This window comes from Xyrauchen texanus, chromosome 32 (genome assembly GCF_025860055.1).
Source record: "Xyrauchen texanus isolate HMW12.3.18 chromosome 32, RBS_HiC_50CHRs, whole genome shotgun sequence".
NCBI classification, from domain to species: domain Eukaryota; kingdom Metazoa; phylum Chordata; class Actinopteri; order Cypriniformes; family Catostomidae; genus Xyrauchen; species Xyrauchen texanus.
In genome coordinates this window covers 38,624,896-38,649,957 of record NC_068307.1, presented here as the reverse complement: position 1 = coordinate 38,649,957, position 25,062 = coordinate 38,624,896, and the positions used below count along the sequence as shown (strand labels likewise).

The following is a 25,062-nucleotide window of genomic DNA, read 5'->3' as shown; positions in this document are numbered from 1 at the left end:
GTCCCATTAGTCACAGATACACTTCAGAGTACACAACTGTTTCTAGGCTTAAAAGTTACAAAAACCAAATCAATGCATAAAGGGATCTCAAAAGGAATACAATGTGGCCCCTCATGCACTACTTAAAGCCCGAAGTGGCCCCTTAACCAAAATAGTTGCCCACCCCTGCCTTAGAGCATAACATTATAGCTCATTTCAGGGTCCAATGTAAATTTGCATAGTTGAAGTTTAGTGTTACCTTGAATTAAGGCTATGCACCGCTAATCTTATAAAATTTTCATGAGAGCGTAAAATCTGAAAAAAAAAAAAAAAACAGTTGTATGTTGCTCACCAATCAAAAATATTTGTCTAGCACATGTTAACATAGAAAAACAATGGAAAAATAGCACAGACACTCGCACAACAGGGCCCTTAATTAGCTATTTTTAAGAGAATTTGGCATTACGTTAACGTTATGTCAAGTCTCATTCTTTTTTCTCAGTGCAATGTCTAAAATTAATTCTTGCATTTGCATTTTGAGGATTCTATTCAGGAGGTGCTATCAAAGAACATGTCCAAACTCTAGATTTACAGTGGAACATAAACTTAGTCACTGCTACAGTTAAAATTAGGGATGGAGTTGTTTTTTAGTAGATCAATATGATAAATTAGTTCTTTATAATTTACAAATTTAGCAGTTATATACAATTATAGACAATTATATTGTATGTGACATATATACTTAAATTCACTATTAAATCTGATTTAATGGTGCCTACATCCAATTAGTTTTGACAAGCACCACCTTTTCCATGTGTAAAGAGCATGTCATAGACATTCAAGAAGAACTACAAAAAATAGCGCAAGACACAAATGGTTTATATTACTTCTTCTAATGTATTGCATACAGTCATAGGTGCCGATCCATGCGCAATATGTTTATATAAGCAAATTAATTTAATACATTTATGTGCAGTTAACATTTGATAACCATGTTTCTGATATCCATCAGTCTTTTTTTTTTCCATAGCATTTGATCGATCGCTATTCATATCCAGTGGTGCCTTGCACACACAAAAAGCAAAATAAATCATTGTTTGTTTGAGCATCATGACAAGCCCAGCATGGCAATATTTGCTCAACTAATGGTTTGAGATTGGGTTGGACTATCTGTTTGTCTGACCAATGAAATGTGGGTGGAGTGTTCAGGAAAAGTCATTTGGAAACAATCACTATTTTTGCAATTCCATATAGTGAAGCTACTGGTGCAGAAATTCCACACTTAAATTGTAAAGGAATGCTCTAGGTTGAATACAAATTAAGCTTTGTGTCCATTATTTGTCCATTAGTTTGTAAAAACTTATTTAGCAGGAATTAGGAGTGGCAATATGACTTACTGTCACTGTGATGCTCATAATCTATACATGAAAAGAGAAGCATTGGTGATTTTGTAAACGAAAAAATATTAAAATTGAAACAATCTATTCCCCAGATTGGTTTGGGAAATGCTCCATCATAATAATGAAACTTTTGTTCATATGTTACATGTATTTGTTATGCAGAAGGATTGCAGAGCTCGTGTACTACATGGAGAAGCTGCGAGCGCTTTTGACTCAACACAGTTATGTCATACAGCGTTATCATCTTCAGTACCTGTCACAGTATGATGCTCTAGCGCTCAATGATACCATTCAGGTACTCAATCATGGATTCTTTTTCTATACAGTTTTCTCTAACATTTTCTCAGAAGGCTTATAGGCAGTTTGAGTGTTTCCTCAATTTCAGGGTATGCTCGTCTGTCCAGAGGAAGAGTCTGTTCTGATGTCATCATTTGTCTCAACTCTGTCTGCAATGAGTCTCAAACACTGTAAGTGCTCTTTCCATCTTATAGATGACCTATACTGCACTGTAAAGACCAAATGTAGTAACTGCACATTCTGTCAATTACAACTGAAATCATGTTTATTAGACTATGTACTGTCCTGTGACAGAGGGGTTTGGCTCATCTTTGCAAATAAAAAAGTGCAACAAACCATATAACCAACTACAACCCCAATTCCAAAAATGTTCGGGCAGTATACAAAATGACAATAAAACAAAAATGAGTGATTTGTAAATGTACTTTGACTTGTACTCAAACAAAAACAGTATAAAGACAAAGTATTTAATGTTTTACTGAACAGCACTGCTTTTTGAAGATATAATATTTATTTTCTGAAATTGATGCCAGCAACACATTACAAAAACGTTGATACAGGGGCAATTTAGGACTAATAACATTCTGATGAGTTGAAATAACAAGGTGATGTGAAAATGGTGATGTTAAACAGGTGAGGCAATTATGTTATAGTATATAAGGAGCTTCCAAAAAAAAAGCCTAGTCCTTCAAGAGCACAGGTGGGTCTAGGCTAGCCAATTTGCAAACAGATGCGTCAGCAAATAATACAGCGTTTATGTTCCTCAAAGACAAATTGGAAGTATTTTTAGGGATTTCACCTTCTAAGGTGCACAATATAGTTAAAAGAATCAAGAAATCCTGTCAAATCTGGGTGCATAAAGGGCAAGGCCAAACACTACTTCTTAATGCAAGTGATCTCCGATCCCTCAAACATCTTAAAATCGTCATGCATCTGTAATGGATATCATGACATGGGCTCAGGAATACATTGGTGAACCTTTGTCAGTTAACACCATTTGCCACTTCATCTACAGATGCAAGTTAAGGCTTTACTCTGCAAAGCAGAAGCCATTTATCAACACTGTCCATTAGTGCCACCAACTTCTCTGGGTTCTGCATCATATGAGATGGAAAGTAGAACAGTTGAATCGTGTTTTGTGGTCCGACGAGTCCAAATTTTAAAACGTTTTTTGGGAAAAACAGCCACCATGTTCTCCAGGCCAAAGAGGAAAAGGACAATCCAAGCTGTTATCAGCATCAGGTCCAAAAGCCTGTGTCTGTCATAGTATAGGGGTATGTCATGGCATGAGTAACTTGCACATCTGTGAGGGCACCATTATTGCAGAAAGATATGCAAACATTTTGGAGCAACAGATGCTTCCATCCAGATGCCATCTTTCCAGGGACGTCCCTGCAATTTCCAGCAGGAAACATCAAGCCACATTTTGCCCGGATTACAAGTACATGGCTATGTAAGCAGAGTGTGGGTGCTAGAATGGCTGATAATTCATACAATACGACAACGTAGGCCTCATACAATTGCACAGCTAATGACCAGCATAATGGATGAATGGGAGGAAATTCCGTTTGCTAAAGCACTGATATAACCTCCCCATCGTATTTTGAAACAGAAAGAAATACTTATATAATAAACCATTTATGGTAATAGTACGTTTCCATCCAAGGATTTTTTGCAAAAACGTTTTTGTGTCGACATATTTTTCCGTTTGACTCTAGCGCATAAACTATATGTCGATACTTCAAATGTCGCGAAAAACTGGTTTGGAAACACCTTTTGTCAAGAAAATTGGCATTAAAGCAAAAATGTAGTCACATGACAGAATTTACTCCAGTCCTTAGCCTGTGTTAATCATGACGACAAGGTATACATCCTTGAAAGCCAATTTATTGTATGTGATTATGGATTGATCTTAACGGCATACCTGCACAGATCCGATGCTGCAAACATGACACTTTCAGGAGTGCCAACACAAATATCTTGTATCATGCACATCGAAAAATTAATGGAGAACAAATTAATGGCCACCGTTTTTGGTTAATTTAATCGCGGTATTTAGGCTTTTTTTAAAAAAAAATTTAAAAAAATTTATTTAGGCTATAAATTTTTCTTTTCCACACCATTCAAAATAATGGACAGCAGTCATGGAATTAGCCCAAAATACAAAAAAAAAAAAACATAATTTCTGTGCACAAAGATGTTTTAAATTAAAAAAGAAATACTTAATACTAGGAGAAATGCATCAGTGTGCTTTTTTGGAACACTAACATATAGCCCAATTCTATAAAATTATAGTTTAGCTTACTTTTGAAAAAATGCTGGCAAAATTCCCTGTATTAAATTAAATAAATAACCAAATGAATAAAGAATTTAATTAAAATAATGAATTACCAAATGAAAAAAAGAATATTGTTAGGCCTATATTGCCTTTTCTTTACACAAACTTAAATTAGCCTTACCCTGTTCTGTAGATGAAAAAAGTCAGCTGAATGACATTCTCAGAATGTTCTACACTTTTTTCAAGACTATAAACTGTCAGAACTATTTGTCCAATGTGGAGTTCACTTACAGAAAATTAGCTTTTGAACATTTTAAAACTTTTAAATATTTTAAATCTAACCCTCTTTACCTCGGATCACATTTGCTGAGCTTCTTCAGAAGAAGTACATTGCATTATGATGCTAAAATACATTTTAGATAACAATAAAGTTCAGTTGGTTGTTAAAAGTTGCTGAAAAATATGAGGGACATGATGCAGTTATGATGGCAATGCTTTAGATTAAATTATTGTTCAAAATAGCCTATTGAATATCAAGAATGTAGCATATATGTAAACCCAAATATTACACCACATCAGTTTTATTTTAATAGCTGTGCACACAGCATATACACATCCATGGATGGTCCTTAGACTAAGAACGAAAGTTTCCCCCACTACTTGGTGCAGGTTGCCAGCTTGAGTTGAGTTGAACCGTTGGCACCGTTGGCAACCTGCGATAGGTGCAACATCAGAACCTATATTACAGTCCTATCACAAGGGGAATTGTTCTCTTTTGATTGCAATTACTCCTCTACTGATTGCATTTATTTGTGAAACTAAAATGACAGTAAGCTGTCTAATTTCAATGAATTGTCTCAATACTCTCCCCATTTGACCAAAACTTTGGAGGAAAACAATTAGGGGCATTTGGGAGGTGAAAGGTACACAATTAGCGATAAACACACATTTCTACGGAAACGGCTTAAAACAGATTTCTTTTACAATAAACCAAAACTTATGCGACATTTTTTTAGGCATGACATAATTTTTTAGGCAGGCACACCATTTTTATCGATAAAAGGCCATTTGAATGTAAACTGGTAGAAGACGGCAAATTTCCCAAAAACGCTTTATGCATTTTCAGTTTGTCGTTAATAAAATAGTGCGAAAAGTGGATGGAAATTAGGTTAATGACACTAACCATTCCAGGTAGTGAAACACAGTTCAGAAAACGACTTCACATACAGTGGTAAGGGAAGAGATAAAATGGTCATAGATGGGGAACGTAATACATTGCTACTAGCCGAGAGAGTAGTGAACCAATGAAAATAATAACTCTTCATGGAAATAGCGGAAGAGAGAAGATGACATGGTCATTAGACCAGTCTTTAAATGGCATTCAAAGCAGATAAAAAGCTGTTCAGATAGCCTGAATTGACTCGTTTGGTTAATATATACTCACTGAGCACTTTATTAGGAACACTATGTTGTGGTCTTCTGCTGTTGTAGCCCATCCGCCTATGCTAATCTGCTCACTACAAGTGTACAGACTGGTTATCTGAGTTTCCATCCACAGAACTGCTGCTCACTGGATGTTTTTTGTTTTTTGGAACTATTCTGAGAATAGCTCTAGAGACTGTTGTGTGTGCAAATCCAAGGAGATCAGCAGTTACAGAGGTACTCAAACCAGCCCGTGCCACAGTCAAAATCACTGATGGTTGATGTTAAAATTAACTGAAGCTCCTGAATTGTATCTGCATGATTTTATGCATTTCACTGCTGCTACATGATTGGCTGATTAGATAATCGCATGAACATTTAGGTGTATAGGTGTTCCTAATAAAGTGCTCAGTGATTGTACATGCGTCATACCCTCATAAGGCAGAGCATGTGAAGTCTTTTAGCCTCATCTGAGTCAAAGGGAGAAATAGAGAAAGCTTGTAGAGTGACCCAGGGTGCACCCTGCAATCAGAGGCAGAAAACCAGTCAGCAAAAAGTTGCCACTTTTAGTTATACAACCACCCTTTGTTGAGGGGGACTTGGCCTGTTATATGGGGTGGAGCAATGGCTGCAACAGCCCAAGTGTTTCAGACGAGTCCCATTCAGGGGCAAACCATGAAATTTCCACAGCTCCATTTGAGGATGCCAGATCATGCTTCGAGCTTACGAGAGCAGTTCCCTCCCTAAGAGAATTTACTATGTGGGAGTATCCAACAGCACTGGGAACACCTCCCAAAACCCATTACCCTGGCCTGACTCTCTGACGCGAGACGTTCAGATGTACAGGGATGTGCGATGCATGTAATGTTAGGAGATGAGACTCACACCAGGGGAGAATTTGAACAAATAAACATGCATATACAAATCTAGGTGTATGTGAGTCATGACAATCAGATGTTGTGTTGAGCGATAGAGACTGTTTGAGCGATCATGAGCACATCCGCTCTCCCCGTGCTCACTGGAATTAGAGACAGGTGTTAGACATAATTTAGCTCAGGTGTAAGTGCCCTTACCGATTCTCTCTCTCCGGACAGGCACTTGACCATGCCCCCGCTGCCACAATTATGTTGTAATGCCAGTAATGTCTTCATTGAGCAGATTCATTGACAAAAATGATTGAAAATCATGCCTTAAGTGATTTGTCTTTAGGCCGGCAGAGAGCAAGCCAAGGCCATCTGTGGTAAGGAACCCAAAACTCCATAAGATATTAGTAAATAATTAAAAAAAAGAACCTAGGGATAAATCAGGCTCAGCTGGGGGAGCCAGTTCCCCTCTGACTATAATATTAGTTATCAAGAAACAATTGGCAAACTGAGTAGATTTTGGTGGGCAATGTTTAAAACCAAAATATATTTATTGAACTTAGTGCATCCTTAGATCAAGATGATGCAAGTGGTGGTCAGTGAGGTATGCCTTGCAGTCCCGCTGGAAATGGCAGTTCATTTTCTGAAAAGTGCATCCTAAGTTCAAGGTGCAGGCAGTGGCCAGTGAAGTATCCTTTGTTATACGGATGGAGTTGGCAGCAGTTAATTCTCTGTGAAGTCCTTCAGAGTAGACTAAAGTAATGCAGACAGTGGTCATCAAAGTGCCCTATGCTGTCTAGATAACACAGGCTGAAGTCAGTTGTCATCTTTCAGCAACACAGCAACAGCCATTGAAAGATCAAGTGAAGATGACTGCAACATATCTGAAAGCAGTCTTGCTTCTCCAAAGAGTTTGCATAGTGTAACAAAATGCACAATGAATTTCAAGTCTAACTGTGCAAGCAGACCTTGTGCTTCAACAGACCTGTTACCATTGTGTTCCTCAACTACCTCCTGCATAACTCTCTTAATGGCAGACAATCTATCCAAGGTATTACGCAATGAAATATAATGACATGCCCACTGAGTATTGCTTAGTCTCTGAAGTTCTCTAGTAGCACCTTCATTTCTCTGCACAGCAAGCCATTTTTTATTCACATGTGACCCAGTCATGAACACATAAAGCCTTTCCTGCAGTTAGAAAAATCTGTCAGCCTCAGGGAATGCTTTGAATGTGTCGACTAGTACCAAATTTAGACAGTGTGCACTACAGTGAATGTAAATGGCATGCTTCGCCACCTATTTAATTTGTGCCTCTACACCTGTATGCTTGCCACTCATAACAGATGCGCCATCATAGGCTTGACCTAGTAAATTTTCTCTGTATTCTAGACCATGGGTTTCTAACATGTGGATAATCTTTTCAGTGAACCTAGCTGCGTCTACATGATCAGCCGATTCAAATGGAGAAAACTCTCATGGATGGCTCCACTATAATAGTACCTGAGTACCAAGGATATATGTTTCTTTTTTTAATGTCTTGTGTTTCATCAGCCATAGTACTGAAAACTCTGTTTTACTTCTATTATTTGTGTTCTAACATGTCTGCCAAACAACTCAAAACCTCATTCTGAAATGCTTTGCTGGTGTTTTTGGCATTATGGATAGAATCCAAACTTCTTTTCAGAGTTTTGTCATGTTTGGCAATTGTTTCCAAGATTGCTATGAGGCAATGCCCTGTTGTCTGACCCTGCTGACTCATTGTGTCCTCTTTGAGCAATGTTCTGTGTGCCAGTTAGTAGGAGTACTTCAGCTATTGTTTTCAAATTATCCTAGTTTTCTTTAATCTGCTTGTCATGTTCTTTGTTTAAGGCATTTAGCAAAGTTCTGTTGTTTTTCACTGCTGTCTCATAGTCTTTAAATGCAACCATGGCTTACTTGTGACGCTTTGATCTTGCATGAATTGCAAATCCCCCTTCCTTGTAGGTTGCCTTCTTCCAGTTTTATTTTGAACTTTCTATCCATCAAATAATCTTTTCAACATTGATATTAATAATAAATAATAATTATTAGCAGCCTATCAGAACGATTTCTGAAGGATCATGTGACACTGAAGACGGGAGTAATAATGCTGAAAATTCAGCTTAATATCACAGGAATAAATTGGAAAATATTTGTTTTAAATTTGAATTGTTTTAATTAAAAGTAGACATTTTAAGCTTTCTTTATACATATGTTTCATGTTTGTGTTATAAGTATTTGTGGGTTTCAGCTCATTTTTGTGACGTGTTTCAGAAAAATGCTTGCGGAGGCAGAGACGTCTGAAAGCGCAACCTGTTTATTTTCTTTATTTTACACAAGATTTTTTGTTATTGTGAGTGTACACAAAGAAAAGTAGACCCTTTATCGTTTCAAATTATGTCTTACACTTATACTTTTGCCCAAAAATGATGGAGTATTTTTAGTTGTTTCCCCTGTTATGAGGAAAAATCCATCTGGGCGCGTCCATCGTCCTCTGAAGGTTAAATCTAAATTCTGGAATTCTAACATCTCATTCATTGAGTGATTGACAAATCCTTCATAATTAATAAAAGACTTACCAGATTTTGTCTTCACACTTTCGTCTGCTTCACATCACCTTCTAAAAAGGCAATTAATGTAGGCAAAAGCGTAAAATACAAGTTAAATATTACCTTGTTTTAAGAGCGTGACTGAAAATTTCTTTAAGGTGTTACATCTGTTCTCTGGTATCTGCTGACTCTTTATATATATATATATATATATATATATATATATATATATATATATATATATATATATATATTTTGCAATATCACACTCGTAATCGTGCTATATGGCCCTACATCAGCACTGCTGCAGTTACCTCGTGTCTGCGGCCAAATCACAGCAGTGCTGATGTAGGGCCATATCGCACTCTTGCTTGTGGGATATTGCTTAAATATATATATATATATATATATATATATATATATATATATATATATATATATATATATATATATATATATATAAACAGCAGTGTGAACATGTTGGCAAGAGTTGATCAAAATATTAACCTGACTACTTGTCAGACAAAGTAAAAATAGTGGGAAAAAAGCATGCTGATATGCATGTGCGACTGCATGAGATCTCATATAGTGGTTAACAGCACCTGTCATTAGTACTAGTGAATGCTTTGTATGCTTGAAAGAGTACTGTATAAACTATTGCTGGCACTGAGCCCACTGTGATGGGCATGGTAAAAAGGTTTAGAAAATAAAGTTTTAGAAAACATTTAATTTTTTCATACTTGCTTTATTTTTTTTAAATTAATTTTGAACTTGAATACTGTGATTTACAGCTTGTGAAACGGTAATACGAGCAACAAAATATACAGTATATAAAACTTTCTGACAATTAACAGGCAATATCATCCGGGGCTAGATGAAGCATTTTTACTCAAGAGCTCTGTGAGGTGTGCTCTGTTACGACCACCTGATTGATAAACTACTTGTTTAACATACAGCATTTAGTTTCTATGTTGAAGCCTCGTAAAATCTATTCTCAGCTCCAATAATTCGGAATCCCACTTTAAAATATGTATTAATCTCTGACTGCTTGCTGTGTGAAAATACTAAATTAAAGGAGCTGCATAGTGAGGTAATCTCAAAGTCTAAAAGAGGAAAAACCTTTGTGGGAGAACCAGGTTGAAACTCTAAAGTGTGTCAGGATAAAATGTTTTGAACATACTTTTACAGAAAACAACAATTTAAGTGGCAGTTGCCATAGCCACAAAAGATTAAAAATAGTGAGCTGCTGTGGCATCTTCTGTTAAATGACAATTAATTGAGAAGGTGGAGCTTTATCTGATGAGGGAAAATGCTTCAAGCAGAGTATTGAGGTATTCAAGTCTTTTGCGGGTAAGTGGGTGGGGCCAAATGCCAGAAGGATTTTCACAGCAGTGTGGTAAGCAGTTGTTTATATATGCTTTACCTAGTGTTTTCATTGGACAGACTAAATGAAAATGCTCCTCACAAATTTTGTTTGAAAACTCCATTTAAAATCTGGATCCTGATGCAAAATTAGTTGAGACACAGATCTAGATCCTTAAATATATTTGAATTTATGATTGATGATTTTGTTTACTGATTTATTTGGCTTTCTAATTCTTTGGTAATCTTTTTTTAAAACAGTGGACAGCAGAGAAGAATTTGACTTCAAACCATTTAGACTGGACTGGTTAAGACTGCAGGTACTGTTTCAACAAAGTTCAATAAATTTTAAGCCAAAAGTAAAAAAAATCTAAAATGTTTGATATAGTTTTATACATATAATCTTCTTGTGACAGGAAGGAAGGCAGGAAAAGAATGAGGATCAAAATGCAGCTTTATTAACAAAAGAATACACAAACTAACTTAGAATAAAATGCAAACCAGAACAGAGCATAATACAATACAAGCAAAGACTTACAAATTAACCAGGGCTTAAATAAACAAGGGAAAACAAGAAATACCTGGGGAAACAATAAGGGAATGAGGAACACTTGGGGAAACAATCAAGGGACCAATCATAAAATGAAACTACAAAGGACTACAAAAATAACACAGGGAACAGGGAACAAAACAAGAATTTCATCATAAAAGTCTAGACAAAGACAGGGAATATGACACTGCTAGTGAGACACCCACATTCGACTCAATCCCTATACTCCTTCAAAGTTACATACAAATATTACATTTTTAATGACTCAAAGTTTTGTATTTTTCAGGCATACACCAGTATTGGAAAAGCTCCTCTGGCACTGAAGGACTATCCTGACCTTGCCAAGATCATGAACATGACACAGTTTCACACCAGAATGATGGACAGTGTAAATGAACTTCTCTATGAAACAGCAGATCTCTCTATTCTGTGGTGAGTTGTACTATATGTGTCATTCTTTATGATTTAGGGCTGTAACTATCAACAAACATTTCATTAAATGCTTCCTAATAAAAGCAGATGACAACATGGTGTATAAGGAAGTCAATGATTTGTTTTTTTGTCAGTATTAATCATCTGAATACATTAGGGGTGGGAATCAGCAGGGACCTGGCTATTTTATATTTTATTGATATCTGGGACACAATACGATAATATAGCAATTCTTTATGTATAATGTATAGTGATTCAAATCTGTGATACATTGGAATTGTTTACTCATTACTCGTTCATCTTAATTTGATTTGGCTGCATTGTGCAACAAGTGCTGAACAGCCTTCTTTTCTACATAGTAGAAGTAGTGTAGAGCATATGCACTTCAATGGCAGTAAATATTATTATTATATTTTTTTTTTTTTTGAGGGAATCTGTACAGACATGTAAAGCACGTTGTAGACTTATACTTAGCTTGAGTTTACATTTTGTTTGAATGTAAATATGTCAGTGTGCATAGACCCATGCTGCAGTATGTACTCTCAAAGCAGTATGTAATATTTCTCCTGCTTTTATGTGTATGTGATCTTTCAGTTTCCATGCACGTGTGTTTGAGAAGCTGTTTTCTCAGTGCAGTGAGGACGTGTTGATGCAGCGACACCTCATGGCATTTCCGCTTGTCTGTTCTCACTTCAGTGAGTGTCTACACCTGCTGTGCCCAGAGGAGGTAAGCACATCCACACCAGTTGAGTGTGGTGGATTAAAAGGTTATGGAACACTATTTGCCTTATACTATTAACAAGCAATAATAATAATACAGTGTGTTTTGTAATTGTTTTAAAGTGACATCAAAATCTCATACATTTTCTAATCAAGGGGAAATGTTAAAAATGCTGCAAAATCTGTAAACTAAGGGGGCAGTAAGTGGCCACTGGTTTGAACCCCAAACAGACCAACATTGAGTGAGGGTTGGCCATTTGCAGAAGTAATGGCTGACAGATAGTCAAAGACTAAGCCCCAAAATTAAGAAAGGGCAGGGCAGGGAAGGGCAGGTTCAGAACATATGAATTATAGTGGCTGGTCCTGAATGACACATATTGCAGTCAGACTGCAGTGTAACAGTTATACTGAATAGATTAGGTTAGATTATACTTTATTTTGTCCTATCACTGAGAAATTGTTCTTGGACCTTCATGTTAAAAAAACATACACACAAACATCACAGATAGCATCAAGCTGGAAAGGATTACAAAGTCATCTCAAAGAGCTTAAATATAAATCTGTTAGACAAATAGCCTATAAATTGAGACAATTTAGTACTGTAGCTATTCTCCCTAGAAGTGGCTGTCCAGCCAATATGACTCAAAGGGCACACCACAGAATGCTCAATGAGGTATAAAAGAACCCTAAAGTGACAGCTAAAGACTTGAAGGAATCATTGGAACTGGTAAACATCACTGTTAGTGAGTATATTATATGAAAAACATTAAACTGGCATAGTGCCCATGGCAGGACAACATGAAGGAAGCCTTTATGTGGGCCAGCTGAAGCTCAGTAGAAGTTGGGTGATGCAGCTTGACATTGACCCTAAACATAATAGTAAATCCACAACAGAATGGCTTAAATAAAAGAAAATCCACATTTTGGAGTGGTCGATTCAGAGCCCAGACCTTAACCCAATATAGATGCTGTGGAATGACCTCAAGAAAGCCGTTCACACCAGACATACTAAGAATATGGCTGAGATGAAGCAGTTCTGTAGTTCCTTCTGAATGTTGTGCAGGTCTAATCCACAGCTACTGGAAACACTTGGTTGAGGTTATTGCTGCCAAAGTAGAATTGACCAGTTATTACCACTAGGTCATTCAATTGACACATCTCCGCAATGGTAAAGAGACATGAACAATTTAGATTCAGCAAACAAAGTGTTCTAAGCATGCTAAGTGAATGCTAAGTGAATGCTACCTATGGATAACATTATTATCAATTAGTCTTTAAAAACAGAATATCCTACAGTTAGCATGCTAACCCTTTAGCATTTCTCAGGTTCCCTCAGGACATGATGTCGGTGACACATACAAATTTTAATTTAAATCCCACAAAGCATTCAAAAGATATATCACTTTATAATAAAAATCAAAATGGTAGAGAGGCAATATGGCTGATGTTGGAAAATTTGGTATCATGAAAATTGGAATCGATAGACACCAACCTAATGATTGAAATTTGTTCAAAATGTATTGGCAAAAATAGCCATTTTCACATTACTTGACCCATAGGAGGCACTGTCTCTAAACGTGAAATTTTCCCTCATATGGTCCTAATGAATCATACAAAGTTTTGTTTCGATATGATAAAGTGCCGAGATGCAGCCTGACTTCCTGTTTTACATCGACATCTTTAATTTGCACTAGTGTAACTTTTCAGCAATGGTGAGAATGAAAATTCTTTAGGTATTTTCTCTGGGGCTCAGTCTGAAGATCTTCTTGGAAGATTTTTTTTGTGTAAATCAGATGACATTTGTAATAGAAGTAATGAAAAATTTATCTGAATAATAATAATAATAATAACAAATATATCTGCAAGCAGCAATTACAGCGCAAAGCACCAACATGGCAACCATTGCACAACCCAAAGAAAACACAGAGTACATATGACAAAGAGCAAACACACACTAAATTATAAGTCGCCACAGGAATGATATGAACCTACGACTTTCCGTTCCACAGTTCAGTGCATGATCTACTGCACATGGGTGGTGCCCATGGTGAGATATCTTTCGTGGATGTGTCATGTTGTCATTGCGAGGACATGACCATGGCAACGGTGCGGTCGCGGCTTGCCTTCATAAGAAAGCAAGCCACCCCAGTTGCTACCTGCCTCAGTCCTTCTACCCACAGGTATGAGGCCAGGGGGCAATTTGGGGACCACAATGGGACCACCTACGCTGGGTAAATCCCCGTGGACCTCTCATTCCCCGGCACGCTCTTTTGCTCTGGTTAGGCTTCCGGATGAGTGAACCGGCTCGTCTCAGGGCGAGACTGACCTCTTGTTCGGTACCCGCAAAGGTGATGAGTTTTGAGCGCAGCATCGGAGAGGTGAGTTCGCCCAGGCACACGCTGATGTGGAAATGACGGACGTACTTTCCCGGGCAACCGCGAATGTCGGGCTAGAGTGGAACTCTCCGCTCTCCCCTGAACCCTCATGGCTCGATGATTTGTATCTGTCGTCCGCTGGAGAGTGTGGAGTGTTCGAGGACCACGCGACGGTACATCGGAGAACCGGTGAGTGAGCTTCCATTCTTCCTGGAAGTGCATGAGGAGCTGACAAGAGGGTAGTCCCACCCTGGGATTGATGCAGGAACTGCGCTCAGACTTTACCCAGCAGTTCTCGGCAGTGAAGCAGCAGACGAAGACCATCCTGCCCAGAAAGCGCCGTGGTTCAAGACCCGCACTCCATCTGCTCGTCCTCCCCCCTCCTCGACCGATCCACTGGTGAGTATCAGGAGTCAGATGAGTGTTTCGATGTCTCTCGACTCAGCACCGCCACAGGGCTCAAACCCTGTTAATGTGGCCTCCCTGGCTCAGGCCCCACCCGCCGGTACGTACAACCAAATTGTTCCCCTGGTCCCCCTCGCCCGGAGCTTGGATGCTTTCCAACCCGTCGTGATGGCTGACCCAGCCAGTCCAGACACCCGCCCAGGTTTGCCAACAACTTGCACGTGGAAATCGACACCCTTCTACGGTTACGCACCCCTCACTTGTCACGACTCACCCGCCGTCTCCACCTCTGGAGTCAGCAGCACCTCAAGTTGCTGTGAGCCACTCACATCCCGGGCAACCTCAACACCATGACGGCTGAGCTGTCACGACATGTCACCCGCAAAGGAGAGTGGAGACTCCACCCTCAGGTAGTTCAGCTAATCTGGAGTCGATACGGGCAGGCACGGGTAGACTTGTTCGCCTCCCCGGGATCCTCCCATTGCCCGCTCTGGTATGCCCTGATCATGGCTCCCATTGGTATAGACGTGTTGGCACACAGCTGGCTGCCTGGACAATTTAAGTATGAGTTCCCCCCAGTGAGCCTGCTTGCACAGACCCTGTGCAAGGTCAGGGAGGACGATGAGCAGGTCACCCTAGTGGCTCCCTACTGGCCCCCCCAGACTTTGTTCTCGGACCTCACGCTCCTCGCGTCAGCCCCTTCCTGGCAAATTCCCCTGAGGAAGGACCTTCTTTCTCAGGGATGGGGCACCATCTGGCACATGAGACCAGACCTCTGCCGGGGGCAGAGGAGTGCCCTGCTGTCCCCAGAGACGAGTAGGGGTCGAGGGAAGACCAACATTCACGAGGGGAGGAGGGAAGAAACTCCTCGACCGCCTGGTGCAGTAGGGCCGCTGCCAGGGGCGGAGGAGTGTCCCCACGTGTCGCCAGAAAAGCGGAGGGGCGTTCTGTCCGCTGGGGGTCGGAGGTTTGACTCCGGTTCGCCCGGAGAGGAGCGGCTGTCATCCGCCGGAGAGTGTGGAATGTTCAAGGACCACGCGACGGTACATCAGAGAACCGGTGAGTGAGCTTCTTCTCTCTCTCCTCTCTCTCTCTCTGTTGCACCATGTTTGCATTTTCCCTTGCCTATTTATTTTGTTGTTGTTGTTTTTCCCCTCCCTTGAGCTGATGATGTGCGTTGTTGATTCCCAGTAGAGTTCACAAGTGTGTTCCCTGGTGTATTTTCTCCTAGCCCTGCGGCAGATGAGTTTGCGGAGATACTCACTGTCAGCCCAGTAATTGTGCTAACTAAGCCCTGTACTAGGACAGGTGCTCTGCATGCGCTGGTTCCCCATAAGAAACCCCTTGCGACATATATTCAGCTGAAAAATGTTTCCCTGTTGGCAAACTGCATCTTCCTTGAGCAGAGGCCCCTCTGCCCCAGTCTCTATGCTCGTAGAGCCTCCTCCCCTATTGGGAAAGACCTACCATGGGACTTCTCCACATAACATACTTCCGACTAGACTCGGCAAGAACATGTAACGTATTTCCACTTAATACCCCCCCCCTCTCTCTCTCGGCAGGGTGTGGTCTCCGCGGTGTCTTCCCCTTGGGAGTGACACCCTTTCCTGATGTGGACACTGGCGTCCCGGTTGGTTTTTTTCTCTCTTTTTCTGGGGAGAAAACAAAAAAAGAGAGATGAGAGGCATGACTCGGACAAGCCTGTCCCTATCCTTTGGGTAGTCGACTCATCTCCAAAAGGGTTGTTCAGCCCTCATACTAGTGTCAGGGGAGCTTACGTGCCGGCCCGGTGCGCTGGCTACGCGGCACACAGCAATCTGCCCGTCTCGCACGTAACCCAGTTCAGCTAGTTGTGCCGTTTTTGTAGGGGACCCCTAGTGTAACTACATCAACACAACATCGAGTGAGTGACAGATAGGGAACATCAATGAATGGCCAGGACCTTATTCTCGGCTCCTCAGTACAAAACCCCCTCATTTATACCCATATGTCCAGGGGAGGGGCATGCAAATACCACTCGCCAATTCCCATTGGCCTTTTATCAAAGATCAGAGGTGTCTCGGGCTCCCAAGAGTGACCCCTAGTGTCACTACATCGACACAACATCTCGTTCCCTCCATCAGGGAATGGAGGCTATGGAAGTAACAGTTTTTCAGGGTCAGTAGATAAACCCATTGAGAACACATTTAGGGATACATGGTAAAGCTACACGTGACTGATATCCACCTCGCTGCAGCCCACTTCTGTCAGTCTGATCTGCTTGGGGGAGGGGGGATAGGTGAGACCTTGCATGTTTGCCATATTATCTATCTTTAATATAGCTTTTGGGTGAATTTATCTTGATGTTGGTATAGAAGCAGCAGAGTGTCTCTTCTGTCTCAGCAGCATCAAGTTTTTGTGCCAACAGCTGCAGCATATTGACTCATGTCGTGCAGCAGCATTCATAAAGCAGATCTAGTCTGCCAAGACTAAGCTTACTTCACTGTCATTATAATCAATAAAAACCTTTAATCTATCTCAGAAAGTTAGGAAACTCTACAGGCACGGCTCTCAAGTGCACCTCGTCCTATGAACCCAGTCAAAGCTTTTCCCTTGTGTCAAAATATATAAAGCGAAATGCTACAGCAGCACAGTATGTGTAGTGTTATCCTCCATTTCCCCAGCACCATATGTCTAGATCTGCTTTACAGTGAATTTATCTTGATGTTGGTACAGTAGCAGCAGCATGTTTTTTCTGTCTCAGCAGCATATTGACTCATATCAAGCAGCAGCAGCAGCATGCTTAAAGCAGATCAATATAGCATCTTTATATTTGACACACAGCTTTAGAACATCAGGGCTGTAATCCTCATAGATACGGATCCTTTAGCTTTGGTACATTAGATCACCCTTTCTGTGAGATTTGCTGAAGACCAAATCCTTCCCTTGGAAGTGATAAAATCGCATAATGCCAGGCGAAGGTCTCTGCCCCGGAGCAGGTTTGGGTGCAAGGCTATGGTGAGCTCTATCCAACTTGGGCACCGAAGATAGAACCTGAGGGTTGAGAACACCAACTAGGAGCTAGGAGAAGGAAGCAGTTTGACACAGATCTTTGAAGCCCACAATTCAAATGCTCTGGCATCAGCTACAATCATCAAGGTCCAAAACTTTAACCTCCAGCCACTTGTTGTCCTTCTGTAGCACAGAACATGTGGCCTCAAGATGCTGACCAACCTCTGTTGCGTTAAAATCGAGAGACACAATGCAATGATTACGATCTGCCGCTGCAGATTAAATGTTGTCCAGCTTTGTTGCTAAATTTGATAAGATACTTTAAAGTCTGCATCAAGAGAAGCTCTGAGTTTATCATGCAGTGTGCAAAGTTCAGCTAGTGTGATGATAGCGGCAGGTGGTTAAGTGCCTACTTTTTGGACATGTCTTCTAATTTTAGAACCACAAAGATTTGTCAAACAAATGCTACCTAAAAGCTAAGAAAGTTGAGGTTTGAAAAGTAAATATAGAAAAGATATTCCGAGAGAGCCGCACACACAACTACTCCTCAGGCAATCATATTGTCAAAATCAAAAAATCAAATCACTTTATTGTCACACTACCATGTACACAAGTGCAACAGTAGGTGAAATTCTTGTGTACAGTTCCGAGCAACATAGCAGTCATGACAGTGACGAGACATTTACCAATTACAGTAAACAACATACTTACACAACAACAATTTACATATCAAATGTACACATACTTACACAACACAATAATTATATACAATGCACAGTAAACAATACACACAATATAGAATACACAATATACAATAAGTGGGAGTATATGAAATATATATAAGTAGTTGAATTGAGCAGAATATGTTGACAGTCCAGTGTGAGATTATAGATTATAAAGTGCAGTGCTAATTATTGATCCTGATAGATCAAGTGTTCAACAGTCTGACTGCTTGGGGGAAGAAGCTGTCATGTAGTCGGCTGGTGCGGGTCCTGATGCTGCGATACCACCTGCCTGATGGTAGCAGTGAGAACAGACCATGACTCGGGTGGCTGGAGTCTCTGATGATCCTCCGAGCTTTTTTCACACACCGCCTTGTGTATATGTCCTAGAGGGAGGGAAGCTCACCTCCGATGATGTTTCTGGCAGTTCGCACCACCCTTTGCAGGGCTTTGCAGTTGTGGGTGGTGCTATTGCCGTACCAGGCGGTGATGCAGCCAGTCAGGATGCTCTCTACAGTACTAGTGTAGAACCGTGTGAGGATGTGGTGGTTCATTCCAAACTTCCTCAGCCGTCTCAGGAAGAAGAGGCGCTGGTGAGCCTTCTTCATAACGGCCTCAGTGTGGATGGACCATGTGAGTTCCTCAGTAATGTGGACACCGAGGAACTTGAAACTGCTGACTCTCTCCACCGGTGCTCCATTAATGGTGATGGGGCTGTGTACTCTGTCTTTTCTCCTGAAGTCCACTACAAGCTCTTTGGTTTTACTGACGTTGAGGGAAAGGTTGTGCTCCTGACACCAGCGTGTCAGAGTGTGCACCTCCTCTCTGTAGGCTCTTTCATCATTGTCAGTGATCAGACCTACCACCGTCGTATCGTCAGCAAACTTAATGATGGTATTGGAGCTATGTGTTGCCACACAGTCATGCGTGTATAGGGAATACAGGAGAGGGCTAAGAACACAGCCCTGCGGGGCTCCAGTGTTGAGGGTCAGTGATGAGGAGGTGTTGCTGCCAGTTCTAACCACCTGACGTCTGCCTGACAGGAAATCCTGGATCCAGCTGCACAGTGAGCTGTTTAAGCCCAGAGCCCGGAGTTTCATATCAAGCTTGGAGGGCACTATGGTGTTGAATGCTGAGCTGTAGTCTACAAACAGCATTCTCACATATGTGTTCCTTTTTTCCAGATGGGAGAGAGCAGTGTGTAGTGTAGATGCAATGGCATCATCAGTGGAGCGGTTGTTACGGTAGGCAAACTGCAATGGGTCCAAAGAGGTGGGCAGAACAGAGCAGATGTAATCTCTGATTAACCTCTCAAAGCATTTGCTGATGATGGGGGTCAGAGCAACAGGACGCCAGTCATTTAAGCAAGTGATTGTGGCTTGCTTCGGTACAGGCACAATGGTTGATGTTTTGAAGCATGTGGGGACTACAGACAGGGAGAGGGACAGATTGAAAATGTCCGTAAAAACACCAGCCAGTTGATTCGCGCACGCTCTGATGACGCGGCCCGGAATGCCGTCTGGACCCGCGGCTTTACGGATGTTCACCCGTCGGAAGGATCGGGTTACATTCACAACAGAGACGGAGAGTGAACCAACCTCTGTAGCGTCAGCTGCGAATACTCTCTCCGCGAGGGCGGTGTTATTGTCCTCAAAACGAGCATAAAATTTATTACGTTCGTCCGGGAGAGATGCAGCGATGTTTATGGCGGAGTCTTTATTCCGTTTGTAGTCCGTGATGGTGTTAATTCCCTATTATCCTGATATGTTGAGAAATACTGCAATTGCTCTTGGAAATTGACACATAAAAATTCATACACACTGAATATATTTTATTTAGTGACAAAATCAAGCAGGCTTCCTGTTGAGTACCATGGATAAAATTTAATTAATAGAATTATTGCTTTCTTGTGGCATTTTCATGTTTAATGAAGACAGGCTGAATTAATGTTAACATTTTTTATTCAGTTTCATTAACAATATTAGCAATGTGACCAGCAGTCTAAAAAGTAAGTTCAAAACAAGGATAGAATATATAAATATAAATGGAAAAAGTAAAACAAATGCATGTGTTTCTATAGTTTCAATGCTGACTGACTTATGCCTACTTCCTGTGTGTGTTTGTGTGCATGAATAGACTGAAGAACTGGAGAGGCAGAGTTTGAAGCTGTGTGTGACATTCCTGGAGGAAATCGCTCGTCAAGCATGTACAGTTGTGTTGGAGATCTGTGCTGAACAGTGTAACCTACATGAGAAGGTACCAGAAATGTATTTAACCCTTACTGAACCAACATCTGCTCAGTTTACTATATTAAATCATGACTTGTATTTCACATAGATAACTAATACTGGGATTATATTTATGCTGTTTAGCCAGAGGGGAACTGGCTCCCCTGATGGAGGGAATGAAACATTGTGTTGATGTAGTGACACTAGGGGTCGCACTTGGGAGCCCCAAAACCCTCTGATCTTTCAGAAAATTCCAATGTGAATTGGCAAGTAGAATTTGCATACCATTCCCCGGACATACGGGTATAAACGGAGCTGGCTCACAACCACTCATTCAGGTTTTGTGCTGAGGAGCCGAGACGTAGTCCCGTACATTTCAGCAGGTAGTACAGCAAGAGGGACACAACGTCTCGTTCCATCCATCAGGGAACAGAGGTTATGATAGCAACCAAGATGTTTCCTATCTGTCACTCACTCAACGTTGTGTGAATGTAGTTACACTAGGGGTCTCTATACCACCACAACTAGCTGAACTGTGTTACGTGGACTGCCTATGCAGGTGCAAGCAAGCTGCTGAGTGTGTAATAGTAGGTGCACCGGTCTGCAAAAGACGTCATGTAGTTCCCCACATCCCTGACGTAACTAGTACGGGAGATAATTCCTGAGGTGACAGGGACAAGCCAAAGGGGCAGATCTTGTACTGATATGCCCGGGCCTCGAAAGCAAACCGTAGGAAGGGTCTGTGTAGATGTAGAACCAAGACATGGAAGTTCAGGCTCAGGGATGGATGGAGGGTTCCGCTCCAGCCGGACACTCACAGCAGCACGGACAAGCATGGCGGTCAGCTCCACGTCGGCCTCAGACTGGGCGCCACCCCACCCCACACCCCACCCCAAGTTGCAGCCCAGTCGAGTCCTCGCCGTCCGACATCACAAACGCGCTCTCTAATGCTGCTGTCTTCATCCATCTTGTGAGTTCCGAAAGAGACATTAGGCTGGCACTGAAGCGAGCTGCCTATCTTATCCCAGAATTGGACCGGTACAAACGAGCATGCTGGGAATGGGCGGTCCGCTGGGGATTACCCGACGGAACTGTACCCATTGGAGCCCCAAAATTGCCTCCAGCATCAACCGACCCGGCCTCGTACCTGTAGGTAGAAGGCCAGGCGTGGGGGGCGGCTGGAGTGGCTTTCCTCCGGATGAAGGGAAGCCATGACCACAACGTTTCCATGGTGATGTTCTTGCAATGAATTCTGTTCTGCCTCAACTTGATTAGGGCCCAGGCACTTTAGGCAGCGAACGTGGCCGTCGGAGGTGGAGAGATAATGACTGCACCCAGGAATTACACAGAGATGGAAAGGCATTTTTAAAAAGACGCTGTCCGTCAATGCATGCTCTTTTAGAGGAAAATATACCCTTTGCTCAGAATATATACTCTTTTAGAGCTGTCCTAGTGCCCAGGGTCGTACTCTGCACTGATCGCACATTGGGAGAGAAAGCCGCTGAAATGCGTCATATATGCTTCTTAAAGTGGTGAATGGACCGGCAGTGGAATTCTGCTCTTTGCGAATCAACCGCTTGGCTCTGAAGAAAAAATCTGAATGAGTGGTTGCGAGCCAGCTCCTTTTATACCCGTAGGTCAGGGGGAGTGGCATGCAAATTCCACTCGCCAATTCTCATTGGCCTTTTCTTAAGATCAGGGGTGTTTGGGGCTCCCAAGAGCGACTCCTAGGGTCACTGCATTGACACAACATCGAGTGAGTGACAGATAGGGAACAAATTATTTTTAAGGCACAATCTACATTCATTTAAAGGGGACATATTATGCAAAATTCACTTTTACATGCCGTTTGTACATAAATGTGAGTCAGCAGTGTGTGTACACAACCAACCTACAATGTTAAAAGTCCACCCACTCCTCTTTCTTATATTTTTATTAATCAAAAACAGTGTGTCAAAATGAATGGTTTTCGTTCCTGCTCTAAAGTGACGTCACGTTATAGCAGGCCTCGCCAACGACTGGTGACTGACTCCACCCTATTACACTGATCCTCCCCTGAGAGATCTACACACAATCCACCATTTTTTTCCGCATTGGAGCAGATACAGTGAGAATAATAATGTCTCAGTTTCGTAAGCGTCATATGTGTTCTGTTGTTGGCTGTAAAAGTAAACATAAGAGTGTTCGTGCACTCCCGGCATCAGAGCCACTGAAAACGCAGTGGACAAGTTTTGTTTTTGAAGGAAATGTGCCCCAAAATGTAAAAAATAGGTGTATGTTTGTGCAAATCATTTTACGCTTTGACTGCTTTGTGAATCAGGATTTTCAAAAAAATCTATTCTCAAGCATGGATCAGTACCAACTGTTCATGTTCCAGCTAAAGCTAAAGTTACCATTGTCTTTAATTGTATTCATGGAGACCAGAGCTATGTCGTTATTTAGAATTTTTAACCCCAAAATGCTTACTGTCAGTTACCATTGTCCTGATTGTATTCATGGAGACCAGAGCTATGTCGTTATTTTTAGCTTACTATCTGCATAATTCATAACCACACCTTTTAAGTATTATGCACAATACATTATGTAATTTTTCTGTGAACATGTTAATTTGTGTTCATTCTCACAATTGTGACTTCTGCCGGAGTCTCTCCTTCATCAGTGTCCAACTCTGGTTCATACATTTATGGCTGAACTCAGGCATTCACGCTGTAAGTCATATTTGTTCTGATTTGTTGTTGCTGTAATTTGCTGTAATATCTGAAGCACGAGCTGTAAAGACACAGCCCTCTTCCAGAAAGGGGGTGGGGAGCAGCAGCTAATTTGCATTTAAAGAGACCACCCAAAAAGAGACATTTACAACATGATATAATAAATGATCTGAGGGGTATTTTGAAACTTCACAGACACATTCTGGGGACACCTGAGACCTATATTACAGCTTGTAAAAAGGGGCATAATAGGTCTCATTTAAACTGCACAATGATGACTTTAAGACATTACAGACATTACAGCTTCCTTACTCTGTTACAGCATGATTTTCTGTAAAGCTGCTTTAAACGATGTGTGTTGTGGAAAGTGCTGCAAATAAAAATGACTTATCAGGTGAATTTAACTGGTTTTAAAGATGTTTTGATATTTATTGAAAAAAATTCCCAATGATTTTTTACAGTGTGCTGCTTCCATATGTTTTTTATTGAGATACATGTTGTTGTGTTGTGATAGTGTGTTTCTCAGCCTTGTGTTGTTGTATTTTAGTTATTGGCCAAACACAGTGCTGAGACCATCAGTACAGCACGCAATAAAAAACTGAGGAAACCCGTAGCAAAGAAAGGTGATGTGCCCAAGGAAAAACCAGGAACAGAGAGCCACAGGAAGGACAGAGCCATCATCACAAAGTATGTAACAAGTCACAACACCAGTATGAGAACAATCCAACCAGGCTTGGTTTCCAGATATTGTGGAAACGTACACATTTAAGATCATCTTAATTAACACTGCATGTTATTTTATGATGAAGTTTTCCAAAACAGCACATACATTACTTGTTATTTAGTAGAACTGAAGTGCTATGTAAAGGGAGCTGCCAAGTCTAAAAAAGTTCTGAACTGAAAGTACTGAACTAAAGGCATAGCTTTCACCAATATGTACATAAGTTTGTCTTATCAACATTAAAATAGTGCAGAAATACTGGATAACATAGAAACTGCATGTAAACTTGTCAAGTCGTTAAAAGTTATGAGAGGAATTATTTACACCAAAAGTTATAATTCTCTCATCATTTACTCACCCTCATGCCATTTCAACCTTCTATGACTTTATTTATTATGCAGAACACAAACCAAGATATTTTGAATGATATATAAGGTGTTTTGTCCATACATTGTAAGATCAAAAACATTGACCAATATTTTTTTCTTAATTCCAACAAAACCATTTAAATTTAATGCAACAGTTTTCATGTAAACCATCTTTAATTGACATCTCTCTCTCTCTTTATGTGTTTGTGTTTTTTTTTGTGTGTGTGTGTGTGTGAGAGAGAGAGAGAGAGAGAGAGAGAGAGAGAGAGAGAGGTATCTGTATAACTATATAGCCTAATGAAAATAGATTGTTATTGAATGGTGTTCTCAGGACAAGGGTATATTTCATAAACATCACAGTTGCTTTGTGTGTTTAAAATTGTATATATTTATACAATGTATTAATTATAATATGTGTTTCCAAAACAATAATTTGTTAATTTTGAATGTTATATTTATTAATTGTTTTCTGTTTAATAATTTTATTGGTTAAAATTTAGCTGAAAAGCCAAAATATGATGATTAATGCCAGGTTCCCATTGTGACATCATGCCCCATTGTCTTACCATATGCTTGAACCTGGCCTCATTCATCACAGTCAAGACGATGCAGGGTAGTTTTGAGTTGATTGATCTGGGTTCTCGCATATGAAGTGGATATGTAATGTGTAA

General features: G+C 40.7%; 1 protein-coding gene across 1 annotated transcript in view; it reads left to right on the top strand.

Annotated features, from left to right (window-relative positions):
• The window catches only part of nckap1l (NCK associated protein 1 like), a 154,780-nt gene that overhangs the window by 70,918 nt on the left and 58,800 nt on the right, over positions 1 to 25,062 (top strand). The window contains exons 13-19 of the mRNA XM_052101348.1: positions 1,542 to 1,674; positions 1,765 to 1,846; positions 10,433 to 10,491; positions 11,008 to 11,153; positions 11,748 to 11,880; positions 20,503 to 20,622; positions 23,850 to 23,989. Of these exons, the coding sequence (XP_051957308.1) occupies positions 1,542 to 1,674; positions 1,765 to 1,846; positions 10,433 to 10,491; positions 11,008 to 11,153; positions 11,748 to 11,880; positions 20,503 to 20,622; positions 23,850 to 23,989 (813 nt within the window). The remainder of the gene's footprint in view (positions 1 to 1,541; positions 1,675 to 1,764; positions 1,847 to 10,432; positions 10,492 to 11,007; positions 11,154 to 11,747; positions 11,881 to 20,502; positions 20,623 to 23,849; positions 23,990 to 25,062) is intronic.